Source organism: Pinus tabuliformis, chromosome 9, assembly GCF_031772625.1.
Source record: "Pinus tabuliformis cultivar Carrire ecotype Pingquan chromosome 9, CPIR1, whole genome shotgun sequence".
In the NCBI taxonomy this organism is placed as follows: Eukaryota; Viridiplantae; Streptophyta; class Pinopsida; order Pinales; family Pinaceae; genus Pinus; species Pinus tabuliformis.
In genome coordinates this window covers 635184775-635204136 of record NC_142307.1, presented here as the reverse complement: position 1 = coordinate 635204136, position 19362 = coordinate 635184775, and the positions used below count along the sequence as shown (strand labels likewise).

Here is a 19362-nt window from a genome sequence, read left to right as displayed (position 1 = left end):
AGTCTTGGCCTCCCACCAGACCAATGATGCTCCATCCATTCTCAAAGAAGCAACTGAATCTTTGTGGCATCATCATGCATATTCTGGATCCTCAAGTAAACTTCCAACTGCCTAATCCAGTTGTCAAGCTTTTCTGCATTCACTTCACCATTAAACATAGGTAATTCGAATTTTACATCAAGCTTCAAAAAGGACTTTTTCCAGAGGATCTATGCTTATGAACAGAAGAAGACGAGGATGAAGAGGAAGAAGGTGAAGATGGGGGTGGTGGATCACCATTTCCTCCATGTCCTTTCTTAGAATGATCATCATCCTTCTTACCTCCTGAAGAGCCCTCTCCTTCATGTGGATGTTTGGACCCTTATCTAGCCAATTTCTCATTTCTTTCATGGTACAATATCCTCACCATTTCAGTGAGATCCAAGAAAGCCTTTCTGAAGACTCTTTCTTCTTCTCTTGGATCTGTCTCTGTAGGAATTTCTCCTTCATGTTCAAACATCCTTGAAGCTTCTGCTGAGACTCTTGAGGGTGAAATTGAAGGTGAGATGATGATGGCTCTCTGGCCTTCCTTGACTGAGGATTCTCTCGTTCTCTAGTCAACTGTCCTTCCATTCTTTTAAGTTTCAACCTGGTAAGCATCAATACTTTGCAAGATAGTTAGAAGATCTTTGCACAAAAAACCTGAGCTCTGATACCGACTTGATCTGAATTTGAAACTACTTGAAATTTGTTTGCAAGGTATTCAATTCAGAATTAAACATGTTTAAAAGATTTCCATGTCTTGCAGAAAGAAAACACATGAAATTTTCAGCTGTTCATGACCCATTTAAGCATAGCAGAGTTATTTCCTTTTACTGTTTAACACATTAAAACAATTTGTTCTGCAAAATAAATCAACCCAAATGCAAAAGAAGTTGATAAAGCAGTTCACCCCCTCCAGGGCTACGTTTGCTGGGTCCAAAGCTCCCAACTGGGCTTGTCCTTGTTTTTATTAAATGCTCAAATTGAAAATACAGCTGAATAGAAGCATATATAGGAGAAATATATGGTAAAAATGGATTCAAAACACTTGAATCCTTCAGGATTGACTATTGGATCACCTCCAATGGATACCTGCAACCTTATACAGTCTTCACAAAACTGGGCCCTAGTGGCTCCCAGAACTTTTACGGCTCCAAAACCTCTTCAAATGACCTCAGATGGCTGTAATACCTACACCAATGGATTTAGAAGGTCGAAAATACCCAAATAAAAAAAAAATTCATCCAAAACCGCCTTTCCTAGCCAAAGTTATGGCCATTTAAAGTTTCTCCAGTTTGCCCCTAGAAAAACTCCAACTAACTTTAGTTAACTCCAGATAGCTCCGCCAATTATGGCGGGTCCGCCAAATTTGGCGCTCCTGCCAAAATTATGCCAACTTAACTGCAGTTACATTTAATGTTTGGGTGGTTGCCTCGGATTTCATGCCGACGGAATATTCATTTTTTATTTTTTTTTTGAAAAATTAAAATTTCTAATGTTATGGACAAATTCTTCTTTTTGCCATAACTTCCTCATACGGAAACGTTTTTCGAACCGTTTGCGACGCCGGAATCGGGAAGACGAACAATTTTCAGTCATTCCACTTTGAACCAGTTCTAAGCACTTTAAATTTTGAGCATTTTACGACACTTAGGACATGAGCACCTGATCATTTATACCCCAAGACAGCCTCCTGCAACCATTATGATTTTGCCACATTCATAGCTGACAGGATGCATGAGCAGTTCAAATAAATGGGGAATGAAAGGGTCTTCAAATACTCTTCAGTTTTATGCCATATTTTCTTATATTATCAGTCTGATAAGTTCCCATTCACCCTCCAAAAAGTGGACACCAAGGGTCAACCTAGGTCAGTCATTTTTTGGATCCCATTAATCCACGAGTATCAGTCTTCATACTCTTATTCAAACTTTATTTACTTATTTGTAGATCTAGTTGTGACAATATTGACTGGAAACCCTCCTCAAGAATCAGTCCAGAAATAAAGAGAGTCCTTCAACTGTCAAATAAGACCAAAGTGGCTGACTGGTACATTTACCAGAACCACACAGAAATCAGGATATATGGTTGCATGCTTGCACCATACAAATTTCCAAGATACCTCCCTATGAGGTTGTTTGCATTAGAATACTATAGGAAAATTATCAATGCAGATGAGATAAACTTTGTAAATGCCAAGAAGAAGGCCAATTTCAAAATAAAAGACCAACTAGGCCCCTTCATATGTAACTCTAGGGAGGCTGGGAAAGAGGCAGATTTGATACTACAGAAGATGAAGTTCCAGAGAATTTTTGTTTGGAGATATGACCCTTTGGAATTCATCACCAAGAAGAGGCAAAAGGTCAAGCTGGGACCTTTTATTCACCATCCCATACCTGAGATTGAAGCCTATGCTAACCAATCAGAATGGGTGGAAGGAACCCTAGTTGATCAAGACAACACCATAATAGACATAGAGAACTCTCTAATCGATCTTGAAAAACAAATTGATGAGGGTTCTTTCCTGCTGGTGCCAGAGCAGTCAGACAGGCCAGAACATTCAGATAGGCCAAAACATTCAAACAGGCCAGAGAAATCAAGCAAACTAGAGACAACCATGAGTACCCCCTCAGTTGTGCAGACTCCTCTAAATGAGGAGAAGAGCCTAAAAAGAAGTAGGGAGGAGGCCACCACATCAGCAAGGGCCACTTCACAGACTTATGCAGATACAAGCCAAGCAAAAAGACAGAGAGTGAATCCTGTCTCTAAACAGGAATACACAGAGGAGACAACAAAAGTCACCAGCACAGAAGGAAATCGGAGCATGCCCATCACCCCATCGGAAGGCACACCCTCCACATCACAAACTCAAGGGTTGGAAAGGCAGCTCAGTCTTGAGGTATCTTCCTTCAAAATGCCTACTGACAAAGACCAAGACATCAAGGAAAGGTATAGGAAAATAAAAGCAAGGAATGAGAAGCTTAAGGTCCAAACTTATGCCCAATACCTGAATATGACCCCTACCAATCAAACAAGGCTAATGTCAGCCTTTGATATCAAAGAGGGGAAAATTCATATGACTTTTATCAAGCCTACAGCTCAGTAACCAAAAAAAACCTCAGATTTCAAGAAAGTATATTTTGAAGTGTTGGAAAGGGATATCCGTCCCATAGACAAAATTGAGCTACACAAGCAAACAGGAGAGATGATATACTCCACTTTGACTAGAAAGGTCATAGCTAACCACCAACTACATAATTCCTTAAACAACATATCAACACAATTCTAGTTGGAAAAGGCCTCCTCACACGTGAAGGATGCAAGAATCAAGTCCTTAGAGGACTTAGTAATTAATTGGGACACGATCCCAAGGATATAAAAACCACAGAGCAACTACTTAAGAAGAAAACAATGATATCACTGCACTCAAGAAGCAGCTAAAGATACCCCAGCTACATCATCCACAAACATTAGAGGTCCTAAAAGCCCAGCAAGGACATGAAGAGCTCATGGACTTGGTCCCGAAGCTAAATGATCAACTCAAGGAGACATAGAAGGAGTTGGACACTTTAATTCAATAGAATCAAAGTGACTTGGCCACAACTTCCAAAACTGTCATCCCTACAGTATCCACAACAGTTCCTTCTACACAGGCAGCATCATTGGCACCCATAGTTCCACCTGCAACAACATTGCCAGTAATAGCAGAATCTACTATGGCAGCAGGAGCACTCGGGGACAAAACAGCAGAACTTTTGAAAGCCATGGAGACATGTCTATCTAGGCTATAGAGATGAAAAGATTGAAGGAAAAGGTGGCAAGTTTAGAAACTGACTACAAACTTTCCCAACTCAAGCAGAAAGAAGAAACACAAAGGGCCCAGAGAATGGGTGAGAGGATCAAAGTCCTAGAAAAGGATTTAACACTTGAGAAGCCACTTGGACAAACCAAGGAAATGCTGTGGGCCAATATCATTGACTCTGTCAATGATATTTTGCCATCAATCCAAGTTATTTCTTAGCTAACAGAGCTAGTAAATATAGCTACTGAAGCTATCAAGAAAGTGAAGGAGGAATTGGGAAAAAAGCCTGAGGATGCACATAGATTCATCCATTTCCTCAATAGAAAAAGTAGATATGAGCTACATGAGCTAAACATTGAAGACATAACTGCCACCATTCTAGAAATAAGGAAGGTCATTTCTAAAAGGAACCTTATGCTTAATTTGGAAGAAAAGTGCCATAATATGCAGGTAGCCATTAATAGGTTCATGGCTAAATTTCAGATTTTGAGGGAAAAGGGTCTGCCCAGTCCTATGGTCATCAATGATAAACTCATGACACAATTGGACTATGGCAACAGACTCAAACAATTGGCTAAGGAACAAGCCAACTCTTCATCCATTAAAGCCTTGCCAACGGGAAAAGTATTATATGACACATTTGAGAACTTATTTTTCCTTGAGCATGAGGTAAAACATGTGTTCCTCACCAAACCAAATTTTTCTAAATATACCAATGTTGATGAGATTTATAGGAGAATGGTAAATGTGAAATTACTAGATGAAGAATGGTGGGAGACAATGACAGATTTACTATGATAAATAAACAACTGAAAGTTACTGTTTAGAAAAAATGAAGGCAACAGAGTAAAACAGGTAAAAGCAACACAACAGGGTCAAAGAGTAGCAGGGACAAAGAGTATCAAATGAAAGTTAAAATTAAAGAAGACTCTAGCGTAAAAATGCCACAACTATCAGCCAGCATAAAGGGCTACACCTCAACCATAAAGGCCAGCACAACCATAATTAAAGGGATAGCAAGAAACAGTTCATTAGTTGTCTCTATCTTCTTGCTAGAAGATATTTGTATTTCCTAGAATAAATCTCAAGTTGTTTTGAGATATTTTGTAATACATTTTTGTATAAATACTTCACAATTTGAAGTGTGTAGGGTGGATTCCAAAACTTCTATAGACTTTTTCTCTCAAATCATAAATTCTATTGTATCAATGGCTGGATTGACTTACTAGATCAACGAATAAAGATTAGATATTTTACAGGATTCTTGTGTAAAGCGAAATACAAATAAGTATTCTCTCATGTTCAATGTTGTTTTCCTTCGAGTTTTTCCATAATCTTTATGTATCTCTAAAATCTAAATGTTATAACATGGAATGATATTTCAGAAATTTCTTAAATGCACTCTTTCTTGACTGTTATGCATTATTATGTGTTTTCTTCACAAATCTAAGTTAAGTAATTCTTGACTGCTCCTTAGTTTAGGTGATTTCTTGTGATCTATAGCAAAGGATTCTTAATTTCCCTTTATTCATGATTATCCTCTTTTCTCCATTCTGATCCCAGTTTGAGGATTATTAAGTGCCCTTTCACCCTGGTTGGAATTACTTCACCCATTAGGCCTAAAGATTTGCATTTTTCTCTGCTAGCCTGCCCTATGAACATTCCCTTTAATGAATTGGTCCAGTCCTGCTATCCATTTGTTGACTCCATAGCCCAATGGCTTGAAGACCTAGCTCTATCCATTTGCTCTAAGAATTCCACCACCCAACCTTCAAATCAAAACCAAAACCCCAAGGAACACTAAGAACTAGCCTAAAATCCCATAAGAAACAAAGCTAAATTATATAGAGAGAGCCCTCTCTGAGTCATAGGTTGGCTAGAGCCTATACTTAAAAGATTGGTTTGTGGTTACCTCAGTTTCTTCCTTCTTCTGATAACTTCTAAGGAAAATTTTGAGTGATAACATAGTGGCGACTCTACTGGGGACAATCAAATCCTTAGTCTTAATAAACCTTTAAGAAAATTTTAAATCTTTATTTCAAGCCTCTTAAAGGGTTTATTAGAAGTTATTTACAAAATCTCACAAAAAGAAAGTAATTATAAAAAGCTTGAAATTTTGGCTTCAAGGTGGACTCATTACACTAGGGCTAATCTAGATCCAAACCCTGGCCCAGTAGCTGATAATCCCAACCTGATTTCGAGAAGACCCAAAAGAGAAGAAAGTTCATTTAGTCAAACACCTTTAATCAAGGACGATTCGTGCCTTGATGAGTGGTTGTTTTTAGAAGACCTTCCCTTTGATGTGCCATTTGATCTTTCCCTATTTAGAACAAGGTATGAAAGTGCACTTGATGAAATTGTCATAGATCTGGAGTTTATTGTAGACCTTGAAGTCTAAAAGGCCAACAAGTCAATTGATGAGTACCTCCTAAACTCACCATAGTCATCCCTTACTACTGCCAGGAACCCTGAGCTTTCTGAACCGATATCCACTACTCTTAGTTCACCATTATTCCCTTCAACCTCTAAAGTTCATTACCCACCTCCATTCATACCCTCACTCCCTTACCAAACTATCATATCCCAGGTACCACCTGTTGGTCCTGGTTCATCCTCCACTACTGCATCATCTTCCAGTGCCTCAACCCCATATTTTAGCCCATCCCAGCTTAGAGCCATGGCAAATAGATATGCTCCCCTTGTCTTACATGCTCCACTTGGTGCCATGCTAGCAAACTACCAGAGTAAAATCGTCCAATTTGATGGCATAGGACACTACACTGCACAACACCATGTTAATAAAATGACAGACTACTTTGAACTTCATGAAATTGATATTGTGGATGTCCAAATGAGATTATTCGCTCAAACTTTAGTTGGTGATGTTAGAAAATGGTTTAGATCACTGCCTGATAATAGTATTGATAGTTTAGAAGTATTTCAATAACAATTTTTGAATAGATGGGAAAAGAAAAAGAATCCTCTATAGATCCTTTCTGAATATGAAAATATTAGGAGAGGACCCAAAGAAACTGCTCAAGATTACTGCACCAGACTTAACAATATATACAATGCAATTCCAGTTAATCTTAGACCCCCACCTGACTTAGCATTAATAAAGTTCCCTGATGGTTTTGACACAAACATGGCATTCCATCTCAGGGAAAGAAACCCCCCAACCCTAGAAGATATGCAAAGTGTAGCAGTAAGTGTAGAGGCTAATTTATTAGCTAAAAGAGCTAGAGTTAGGAATGAAAGAAGAGGATCAGCTAAAGATGAGCCTTCACCCTCTGACATTAAAATAGATAGCTTAGAAAAAGGCATGGAAAAGTTAATGGATAGAATAGAGAATATAGAGAGGAAACCCCAGTGGGATAATCAACAGGAACCTCCAATTAGAAACTCGAACTTTAGGAAAAACCAAAACCAAAATATTGGAAAAAATGGACCTGATCAGAATATAAGACCTCCTTTCCAGGAAAATTATGCAGAAACATCCCATCCTGAAGACCCAGAGCAATACACGCAGATTAACCTGATGGGATTATATGATGAAGGTGTTGTTTTTCTGACCTAAGATGATTAGGAATTGCATATGCTGCAGCAATTGCAAATCCAGTCTGGAGAGTCATTTGATTATAAACAAGGTTATAATTCTACCATCTTTGAAGTGCATAAGCAGTATAACCTAAGGATTAAAAAGAATTCTGATATCTTTGACCAAACCAAGAAAAAAGTGCCAAATCACCAAAGAAAATCAAAGAAGCCCCGGTTTCTAAAATCCTCTAGATTCTCCCTAGACAAAACCAAAATTATTCTGGTCCTACCATTGAAGATATTACCCCTAATCAAACTTCTGATGATCAACCCTCTTCTTCAACTTCCCCCAAATAACCAGTGGACACACCTCAAAATACTAGATTGGAAAATTCACAAAAATAAGTCCCCAATAAAGGAAAAGAAGACCATCCCACTCAAATCCCTGTTGTCAAAAGTTCAAACCCTCAAACAGAGAAATCCCTTTTGCCTTTTAATTTGGGAGCAGAGGTAGCTAAGCTAAAGATTCCAGTCCCTTTGACAAATTTAATCAAGGATGAAACCTACAAAACATAGATAAAATAGACCTTGAACCTTGCTGAAAATGAAGATTCTGTTAACCTATTTTATGACCAACCTAAACTTATATTTCATCCATATGTCAATGGCAAACCACTAGAAGGAGGAATACCACCTTCCTACATTAGCCTTGGCATCCATGACAAAATTATTCATAATGAAATGTTAGATTCTGGAGCCTCCCACAACTTAATGCCCAAATCAGTAATGGAAAAATTGAACCTAAACATTACAAGACCTTACAAGGACTTATTTTCATTTGACTTAAGTCAAGTAACGTGTCTAGGGTTGATTAAAGACCTCTGTGTTACCTTAGTTCAATATCCTACCAAGAGAATCCTTATGGATATTTTAGTTGCTGACATCCCACCAAAGTATGGCATGCCATTATCCAGGTCATGGGGAGCCAAACTTCAGGTATCTCTACAACTTGATATGTCATATGCAACAATTTCTGTTTTTGGACAACCCAAGAAGTTGTACCGAGAAACTTTAATGAAATACATGGTGAGTAGCCATGATCTACCTCAAAACTTTCCTATCTACTCTGTACATTCAGACATTGATTCTATTTTTTATAATACTGATGAAACACAAGGAACTCTTTTAGACAGTGTTGATACAGAACCAAAAGAAATTGCAGTTCCAAAACAAAAGGACACTGTCCAAACTTTAAAACTTTCCATTAAACAAGGTAGTCAAGTTGAGGAAACGTTTGTGGAAATAGATGATACTAATTATGAACATGAGATATTGTGGCATCTTGAGTTTGATAGTTCAGTCAATAAGTTTGGTGCAAGATCAGGAGTTTGGATATACAATCTAGAGAATGATTATTCAGAAGGCCATGCATACATACTAAATTTTAAATGCACTAACAATATGGTTGAATATGAAGCACTAATTTTAGGTCTTAAATTAGTTAGGAAGCTAGGAGCTATAAGATTTTCTGTCATGGGAGACTCTAAATTAGTGATAAAACAATTTAATGTTGTATATATGACCAAAGACCCTAGATTAAGTTGTTACAGAGGAACCATTGTAGAAATACTAAACACTTTCTTAGAAACCAAATTTGTTGTAATTCCTAGAAAACATAATATGCAGGCTCATAGTTTAGCAATGTTTTCCAGCACCTGCAAGTTACCCTTTCATCCTAACTATCAGTACACTGCTGAAGTAAGGCACAGGCTTGCAATCCCAAATAATTTGAAGAACTGGAAAATATTTGTTGATGACAAACAAATAAACAAATTTTTGATTTCAGAACAAGAATTTTTAAATAGCAATATAGATACTGACACATACATAGACCTTGACACTAAAGATAAAATAGAAATAAATGAGATAGAAGGTGAAGAGATAGATAGATTCCATCCCACTAAATTTACAAAATCAGATGTAGAAAACCTAGAACAAGTTGAGATTGATGAGATAATTAACGAAGACACTGAAGTAATCAATCTCAAAGAAAATTTCTTACCTAAGGGATTAACCCCTTTGGAAGACCTGTTTGATTCAAATGATGTCCCTAGAAAGCCCAAAATGGAACCTTTGAAATCTGATATGGAGGAGTGTAATATTGGCACTGATGAAAATCTAAACTTGATCAAACTTTCTAAAGCATTACCTCCCACTGAAAGAGTAAAATACATTGAGTTATTAAAATAATTTCAAGATTTATTTGGTTGGAGTTATGAGGACCTCAAATCCTATGACACCAACATCATACAACACATAATCCCTATGAAAGAAAATAAAAAAACTTTCAGACAAAAACTTAGAAGGATAAATCTTGTCCTATTACCTTCAATTGAAAAGGAAATCCAGAGAATGTATGATGCTAAGATAATTGCACCAATCAAGTTTTCTGATTGGGTTTCAAACCTAGTGCCAACTAGGAAGAAAATTGGTGAGATCAGGGTCTGTGTGGACCTTAGAAACCTCAACAAAGTATCCCTTAAAGACAATTACCCTCTCCCCAAAATGGACCATATTTTGCAAAGGGTAGTTGGATCAACCAAGATCTCATTATTGGATGGGTTTTCTGGTTACAATCATATTTTAGTTCATCATGATGACCAAGCCAAGATTGCCTTCACTACTCCTTGGGGCACATTCATGTATGTGAAAATGCCTTTTGGGCTAATGAATGAAAGAGCCACTTTTTAGAGGGCTATGGATATATCCTTTGCCAAAGAAATTCATGATTTCCTAGTGATATACCTAGATGACATTACTGTATTTTCAAAATCTGACAACCAGCATTTGGATCGTCTAAGGCAGGTTTTTATTAAATGTAGGAAATACAGAATTTCTTTGAACCCTAAGAAGTCATTATTTGGATTAGAATAAGGAAAGTTACTAGGTCATATAATTTCAAAATATGGTATCCGAATAGACCCTGCAAGAATAGAAGCCATCTTATAGATACAACATCCAAGGAACATCAGAGAATTATAAGCTTTCTTAGGGAAAATTAACTTTCTTAGGAGATTTATTTCTAATCTAGCATAATTAATTAGATCACTGAACAATATGTTGAAAAAAGATTCAACCATCAAATGGACCGTTGAGGCTAAGAAATCCTTTGAAGACATTAAACTAGCCTTAACTAGAACACCAGTTTTGGTCAGTCCAAAATTTGATAGAGATTTCATCTTATTTTATTTTGCTTCTCAGCACACAATTGCTGCAGTTTTACTACAAAAAAATGACCAGGGCTATGAACAACCTATTGCTTTCTTTAGCAAGGCCTTGAGAGATGCCTCCTTAAAATATAACATAATGGAAAAACAAGCTTTTGCTTTGGTCAAAGCTATCAAGGACTTTAGAGTATATATTTTATATTCTCATATAATAGCCTATGTTCCCAATTCAGTAGTCAAAGACATCCTAACTCAGGGTGGTCCAGATGGAAAGAGGGGAAAATGGATTGCTACTATTTTAGAATATGACATAGAAATCAGACCAACTAAGTTAATCAAGGGCCAAGGTTTAGCCAAGCTCATGGCTGAGTCAAACTGTCAGGCCTTGGATATAAACTTTATTGCACAAATAGATAATGAAGAGGAGATGACGACTCCACTAATCAGCCAGGCCTTTATTGAATCACCATGGTATGCTGATATCATTTATGTTTTACAAAATCTATAAGCTCCTCCTGGATTATCTAAGACCAAAAGTAGATTTTTGAAGATGAAGTCCTTAAAATTTTGTATATTAGACAATGCTTTGTTTTGGAGGAATCATGAAGGTATTCTTCTTAGTTGTTTATTAAAAGATGAGTTTGACAAAGTATTACAAGAGTTTCATGCAGGTGACTGTGGAGGACACCTTTACTGGAAAACCACTACAGATAAAATCTTAGAGATGGTTTCTACTGTCCAACTTTGTTTTCTGATGTAAAGAAGCATGTGACCTCCTATCACAAATGTCAAATTTTTGAGGGAAATAAAAATCTTCTACCTTTACCCCTAAAAACAATCTCTACTGAAACACCTTTTCAACAATGGGGGTTAGAATTCATTGGTGAGATTCACCCACCTTCCTCTGCCCAACACAAATGGATCCTCACTGCCACAAACTATTTCACCAAATGGATAGAGGCCATATCTTCAAGACACACCACTGACACTGTTATCATAACCTTCCTTGAAACCAACATTTTATCAATATTTGGATGTCCAACTAAGCTCATTACTGATAATGCAACAGCCTTTAAATCCAAAAGGATGATAGATTTCTGCAACAAGTATCATATTACCCTGGGCCATTCCACAGCCTATTATCCTCAAGGAAATGGACTGGCAGAATCCTCAAACAAAAGCCTAGTGAACATCATAAAAAAGTTGTTGAAGGACAATAAGAAAATATGGTATAAAAAGCTAGTCAATTCCTTATGGGCACACTGACTAACCACAAAGAAATCAATTAGTACCTCTCCCTACCAACTAGTTTATGGGATGGAAGCTATTTTTCCATCTTCCTTGGGAACACCAGTAATGAAGCTGCTCCAAGAATTGCAAGTTGAACCAAATGACATCCAAAGAAGAATCAACCAAACAATTCATTTACAACAAACTAGGGAAGAAGTGTACATCATATCTCAGGTTGTGTAGGAAAGGATCAAGAAGATTTTTTATAAAAGGACCAAGGCTGAGGATTTCTACCTTGGTGACAAAGTCCTAAAATGGGATTCAAGGAGGGAAGATAAAGGTAAACACGGGAAATTTGATTTCCTATGGAAATGCCCATATATCATTTATGCTTTTAGAGGTAATAATGCTTTCTTCCTCGGAGAAATGGATGGTACAGAAGCAGAAGGTGGACCAGTGAACTGTCGAATTCTCAAACATTATTTTGAACCTAACTATTGATTTTTACTTTCCATTGTACATATTCCATTTTTCTTCAAAAGTTTAGTTTGGATTGGATGGTGGTCACTGAAGTTGAAGCCCGAAGAGAAGGCCCTGAGCTTTAAAGATTCACTATCATAAGTATCAATAATAAAAAGGCATGGAGCATAATTTTGCAAGGTAATATCAACATCAATTCAAAGGCTACTAATCTACAAAGTTATTGACATTTCACAAAGAAATTCCATCCCCCAGTGGAGCCACTGTTAGGTTCCTATACGAATAGGAGTCATAATTTTGATTGACTAAGGTTAAGCCTTGTAATATTGTACATACCTTTGCTTTTTGCAAATGTTTTCCATATTAAAAAATTAAAAAATGTAAAGAGGTCGTGTCCTAAAAGAATAATCAAAGGACAAAACATAAAATAAAATGAAAATAGGTCACAAACAAAAAAATGAAATATATGAACCCCAAAAGACAAAAGAGACCATGGAAAGTGTGCAAATCAAAATGCCACTACTATTCACTTTTTTATGCTTAATAAATGATTGTGTGCTGCTTGTTACTTATGCCACAATCCATGAATAGTCAAAATGTTTAAACTTGGCTATTTCATGTTTATAGATAGAGAATAAAATTTGACCAAACAGTGTAATCTTGGCAGATAGTTAGATAGGTAGAGTAAATAAAAGGAGCTCAACTAGTTAATCTAATCCCTCAGATGACATAAGGTTTGATTTAGATAGTTTTGTATGTAAATAAAATAAAATATTGATAAGGGTTTGCTAGCTTAAATGCACCCTAATAAAGTGAAGAAAAAATGGTAGGATAAGTAGATGGGTAAGTAGAAGAAAGGTTGCAGAAGTATGATGATTGATTAGAAAAAAATCCTATTTATCATTTTTCATCATATGTTCCAAATATGAATGGACAATCAAGCATGCAAATGGATTTCAAAGTCAATTAATTAACTTCCCCATTTATTTCACCTTTTTGCTTAACTAATTTCCCATAATAAAGTTCAAAGTACTTAAAACCTTTAAGTCAAAGAGGCTCAGAGCATTTCTTTAACTTTTGGAGGGACCGGACCCTCAGCTCAAAGACTTATGGATATCATGTACTAGATTCCCCTCATAAAAGTTCACCCCCTGTTCAGTTCATTCATTTTCCTAAGGTTAAAACACTTTTTGCCTAGGAAAAACAATTCTCCCCCATATAAAACACTTTTCATACCAAAAACCCACAAGAATGCTTTACCCTAAGTATTAATATAAATATGTGAAAAACATGTAATTCACAAAAAAGCATTTTGCTTAGTGTTTTTTCCTTTCCGCCCATTGTTCATATTAACTAATAGCTTTATTGTATTAAATCCCAACAAAAACCCAATTTCCTGTATATATTTAACTCCTATGTATAAATTAACCTTACACCCCAGTTTAATTATAACTCTGATTTTCACCTTAAAACCCGACCAAAACCTTTAATTGATCGATCTGCAATCAAGTTAATAAAGCCCCCTTTAATCCTTGTTAATTACCTCGATGACCTAATCTCACATTAAGCCTGATACCGCCATAATTAAGTGCCCGTCAGGCCCCCCGCTAGCCTCCGCACAACTTTTCCACCTGATCACCGTGTGATCATCCCCCTCCTCATCCGATGGCCCTCATCCATATTAGGCCAAGCCGACGTCCGTCCTTTACCCACCCGATAAAGTGGTTTTCCCCCTGACCCCCATTGCTACATGTCATTCGATGAGTGGAATTGGGCGGCCCTTCCCAAATACCACCGAACACCCAAAAGTGGTGTGAAATAAATTGCCTACCGCCCTCCCGCTATGCAACAAATTAACCACTATTCACCCGTACCTGCCAAAAAAATAAAATTTTGCGTATAAAGGCCAAAAGCCCCAAAATTGTTTGTTTTCGTTGAAATTTCATCTGCAAGCCTCTATATGCATGCACAACACCTTCAAACGTCGAAGCTGTCAACCCATGTACAATTTCACTCCAAGGATGCTGCAGACAACCTAGTCGGCCTTGCAACCTACATGAAGCCCATTCAACCATTTGCAGTCACCAGCCACCCTGCTCAAAGCCAATTCACCCCAGTTCTAGGTATTTAAAAACCAGAATTCACCAAATACCCTGTCAATTTCAAAGTAACTAGTTGCTAAGTGTTTTTAGTTAAGTTAAAAATTAATTAAAAATACTCAAGAGCTTGAGCCATAAACCACTACAGAACATCGTTGCCCCAAAAACTCTGAACCCCTCCCCACACTCAAATCCACAAGAATTGAGTATGGCTACCTCAATTGAAATGGATGTGAGGCCCATCACTACACCTCATTTAGATCTAGACCACCTTCCCCTTGCTAATAGAGACTTCCAGATAAAAGATACTACTATCATAGAGCTCCTGATCAAAGTGCATTTCCAAAGTAGGGACAAGTTCCTAAACCATGCTGATGAAATTGGCCTTTGGGAGTCAAATTTTCCCAAGTACCAGTTCCCCCAAGTCCACATTTTTCCTGAAATCATGCATATGTGCTATGCTTACTACATCCCCAGTCAAAGAACCATCATGTCTAATGACTAGAAGGTCCTTTTCACCATTACCGTCGAATCCATCAATGAAATGTTGTAGCTCCAACTAGGGCCAAACCTAACTCCCCTCTCAATAGGAGACCTATTGGACTTATACCCCAAACTCAGCTCTGCCAAATTGGTCCAACTGTTCCAAACCTTCATCGTAGAGGAAAAGCACATCCCTAATGACCCCCCTCCATATGTAGCAGCTATATTTTCCCCTTGGGGTCGAAATATTGCAGCCATTATATCTTGTGTTTTGCGTTACTCCACAAGGAGTATATTGATGAAATTATCTTGGCTTTCATGTCCATCTATACCCCAAGACAGTCTCTTGCAAACATTTATGATTTTTCCACATTAATAGCTAATAGGATGCATGAGCAGATCACAAGAATGGGGAATGAAAGGGTCTTCAAATACTCTTCAGTTTTATACCATATGTTCTTATATTATTAGTTTGATAAGTTCCCATTCACCCTCCAAAAACTGGACACCAAGCGTCAACCCAGGTCAGTCATTTTTTGGACCCCATTAATCCACAAGTATCAGTCTCCATACTCTTATTCAGACTTATTGAATTATTTTTACATCTAGTTGTGACAATGTTGACTGGAAACCCTCCTCCAAGAATCAGTCCAGAAATAAAGAGAGTCCTTCAACTGTCAAAGAAGACCAAAGTGGGTGACTGGTACCTTTACCAGAACCACACAAAAATTAGGATATATGGTTGCATGCTTGCACCATACAAATTGCCAAGATACCTCCCTACGAGGTTGTCTGCATTAGAATACTACAGGAAAATTATCAATGCAGATGAGATAAACTTTGTAAATGCCAAGAAGAAGGACAATTTCCAAATAAAAGATCAACTAGGCCCCTTCATATGTAACTCTAGGGAGGCTGGGAAAGAGGCAGATTTTATACTACAGAAGATGAAGTTCTAGAGAAGTTTTTTTTTGGAGATATGACCCTTTGGAATTCATCACCAAGAAGAGGCAAAAGGTCAAGCTGGGACCTTTTATTCACCATCCCATATCTAAGATTGAAGCCTATGCTAACCAATCAGAATGGGTGGAAGGAACCCTAGTTGATCAAGACAACACCAGAATAGACATAAAGAACGCTCTAATCGATCTTGAAAAACAACTTAATGAGGGTTCTTTCCTGCAGGTGCCAGAGCAGTCAAATAGGCCAGAACAGTCAGACAAGCCAGTGAAATCAAGAAAACTAGAGACAACCATGAGTACCCCCTCAGTTGTTCAGACTCCTCTAAATGAGGAGAAAAGCCTAAAGAAAAGTAGGGAGGAGGCCACCACATCAACAAGGGCCACTTCACAGACTTATGCAGATAATAGCCAAGAAAAAAGACAGAGACTGAATCCTGTCTCTGAACAGGAATACACAGAGGAGACAGAAAAAGTCACTAGCACAAAAGGAATAGGAGCAGGCCCATCACCCCATCGGAAGGCACACCCTCCACATCACAAACTCAAGGGTTGGAAAGGCAACTCAGTCTTGAGGTATCTTCCTTCGAAATGCATGCTGACAAAGACCAAGACATCAAGGAATGGTACAGGGAAATAAAAGCAAGGAATGAGAAGCTTAAGGTCCAAACTTATGCCCAGTACCTGAAGATGACCCCTACCAATAAAACAAGGCTAATGTCAGCCTTTGATATCAAAGAGGGAAAAATGCAGATGACTTTTATCAAGCCTACAACTCAACAACCAAAAGCAGCCTCAAATTTCAAGAAACTAGATTTTGAAGTGATGGCAAGGGATATCCATGCCATAGACCAGATTTAGCTACACAAGCAAATAGGGGAGATGATATACTCCACTTTGACTGGAAAGGCCATAGCTGCCCACCAACTACAGAATTCCTTAAACAACATATCTACATAATTCCAGTTGGAAAAGGCCTCCTCACAGGCTAAGGACATAAGAATCAAGTCATTAGAGGACTTAGTAATTGAATTGGGACACAATCCCAAGGATATAAAAGCCACATAGCAGCTAATTAAGAATAAAAATGATGATATTGTTGCACTCAAGAAGCAGCTAAAGATACCCTAGCTACATCATCCACCAACATTAGATGTCCTAGAAGCCCAGCAAGGACATGAAGAGCTCATGGACTTGGTCCTGAAGCTGAATGATCAACTCAAGGAGACAGAGAAGGAGTTGGACACTTTAATTCAATCAAAGAAAAGTGAATTGGCCACAACTTCCAGAACTGTCATTCCCATGGTATCCACAACAGTTCCTTCTACACTGGCAGCATCATTGGCACCCACAGCTCCACCTGCAACATAATTTCCAGTAACAGCAAAATCTACTACAACAGGAGGAGCACTAGGGGACAAAGTAGCACAACTTATGAAAGCCATGGAAGATATCTAGGCTACAAAGATGAAATTATTGAAGAAAAAGGTGGCAAGTTTGGAAAATGTCTGCAAACTTTCCCAACTCAAGTAGAAAGAAGAAACACAAAGGGCCCAGAGAATGGGTGAGAGGATCAAAATCCTGGAAAAGATTTTAACACTTGAGAAGCCACTTAGACAAACCAAGGAAATGCTGTGGGCCAATATCATTGACTCTTTCAATGATATTTAGCCATCAATCCAAGTTATTTTTGAGAAAACAGAGCTAATAAAGATAGCTACTGAAGATATCCAGAAAATGAAGGAGGAATTGGGAAATAAGCCTGAGGATGCACATAGACTCATCCATTTCCTCAATAGCAAAAACAGTTATGAGATACATGAGCTAAACATTGAAGACATAATTGCCACTATTCTAGAAATAAGGAAGGTCCCTTCTAAAAGGAACCTTATGCTTAATTTAGAAAAAAAGTGCCACAATATGCAGGTAGCCATTGATTGGTTCATGGCTAAATTTCAGATTTTGAGGGAAAAGGGTCTACCCAGTCCTATGGTCATCAATGATAAACTCATGACACAATTGGACTATGGCAATAGACTCATACAGTTGGCTGAGAAACAAGCAATCTCTTCATCCATTAAAGCCTTGCCAATAGGAAAAGTATTATATGACACATTTGAGAACTTGTTTTTCCTTGAGCATGAGGTAAAACATTTGTTCCTCACCAAGCCAAATTTTGCTAAATATACTGAGGTGTTGTGGTCACCAACAACCCCCCTCTTTGTTTAATATTAGTAATAACATCAAGCAAAGGGGGACCCTTAACCAAAAATCCAAAAAATATTTTTGTTTGAAGAATCTTTTGTATTAACTCCCTAAGAGCTATATCGCATTGCAAAGGAAAAAAGAAGCGCTCTCCCAAAGCGCATAAATACATTGAAAGGGAGCGACGCGAGAGCTCATCGCACCGCATGCATTAAAAGCGCTCAAAAAGGGAAAATCTAAAGAACCGCCGACGGCCGATATGCGACGTCGCAATGTCGCATAAGCAGCACAAAGTGACAAAGCGAAAACCTTGCGACCTTGCGATCTTGCGATATGCGATTTGCGACCATGCAAAGCTGCGACCTGCGATCTATGGTTTGCAACGAATGAGACCATCAATTGCTGCGATACCACTTATTTACATCGCAATCTTCGACGCTGCGATACAAATCGCAGAAGCCATTCGTCGCAGGCATTCCTCGACATGATCTGTGAGCCCAAAATTAGGCGCGCACCTTACGGGAAATTAATGATTGTACGCCTGTGTATCCAAAGATGATTATGTTGCATTTTTCGAAGAGTCAAGTCATAATGGGTGACATGATTATGCATTCATTAGAACTTAATTGCTTTCATGTCAATCTTTTCTTCTGTCTCTTTTTATTTACGTGAACTATAAGTCAGCAACTGATATAAATCTATATGCAGGAAACATCTAAGGAAAAGCGCCAGAGCTAGAAGAACAGAGAGGAGATGACTTCGCAGATGGATACCGCATACAGCAGGGCCACAGATTCCAGAGTATCACTCAACAAATGCTGATGGAAATAGGCTATCCAGGACTCAGAGTCAAAGGCGCACAAAAGCAAAGCATTTATGAAAGATCCTGAGTCCCAAATTGGGTAAAGCAAAAAGAAAAACGCTTAAGGGGAAAGACGTCTCAGAAAAGCCTGGAACAAAGAATGGAAACAAGTTTCAATTGAGAAAATCGTTCAGGCAACAAAATCCCCAGCTCATTGAGTCATTCGCATGGCCGGAAACCGAAATAGCAACAACACAATCAGTTTGAAAGAAATCTGAGTTGTACTAAGTATACACGCCGTGAAGACACTCCTCCAGAAGAACACTTTCAAAAAATATCTTCTAGTTTGTCAGAAAGAGGTGCCAGCTCTTGTTATTTCTAATTTTCAAGCTTGAACAAAAGGAAAGGACAAGCAGCCGACTCTTTCACGGCGAACAGCGCATCGCTTACAGCACTAAGGAGCAGATACAGAAATGGTTAGAAATTAGATTCAGTTTTTAGAAATAAATTTGTTTTA

At 38.0% G+C, this 19362-nt stretch overlaps 1 protein-coding gene across 1 annotated transcript in view; it reads left to right on the top strand.

Annotated features, from left to right (window-relative positions):
• The window catches only part of LOC149150233 (uncharacterized), a 74050-nt gene extending 57572 nt beyond the window's left edge, over positions 1-16478 (top strand). The window contains exon 6 of the mRNA XM_089442741.1: positions 16065-16478. Within this exon, the coding sequence (XP_089298867.1) occupies positions 16065-16478 (414 nt within the window). The remainder of the gene's footprint in view (positions 1-16064) is intronic.
• The last annotated feature ends 2884 nt before the right edge of the window (positions 16479-19362 follow it).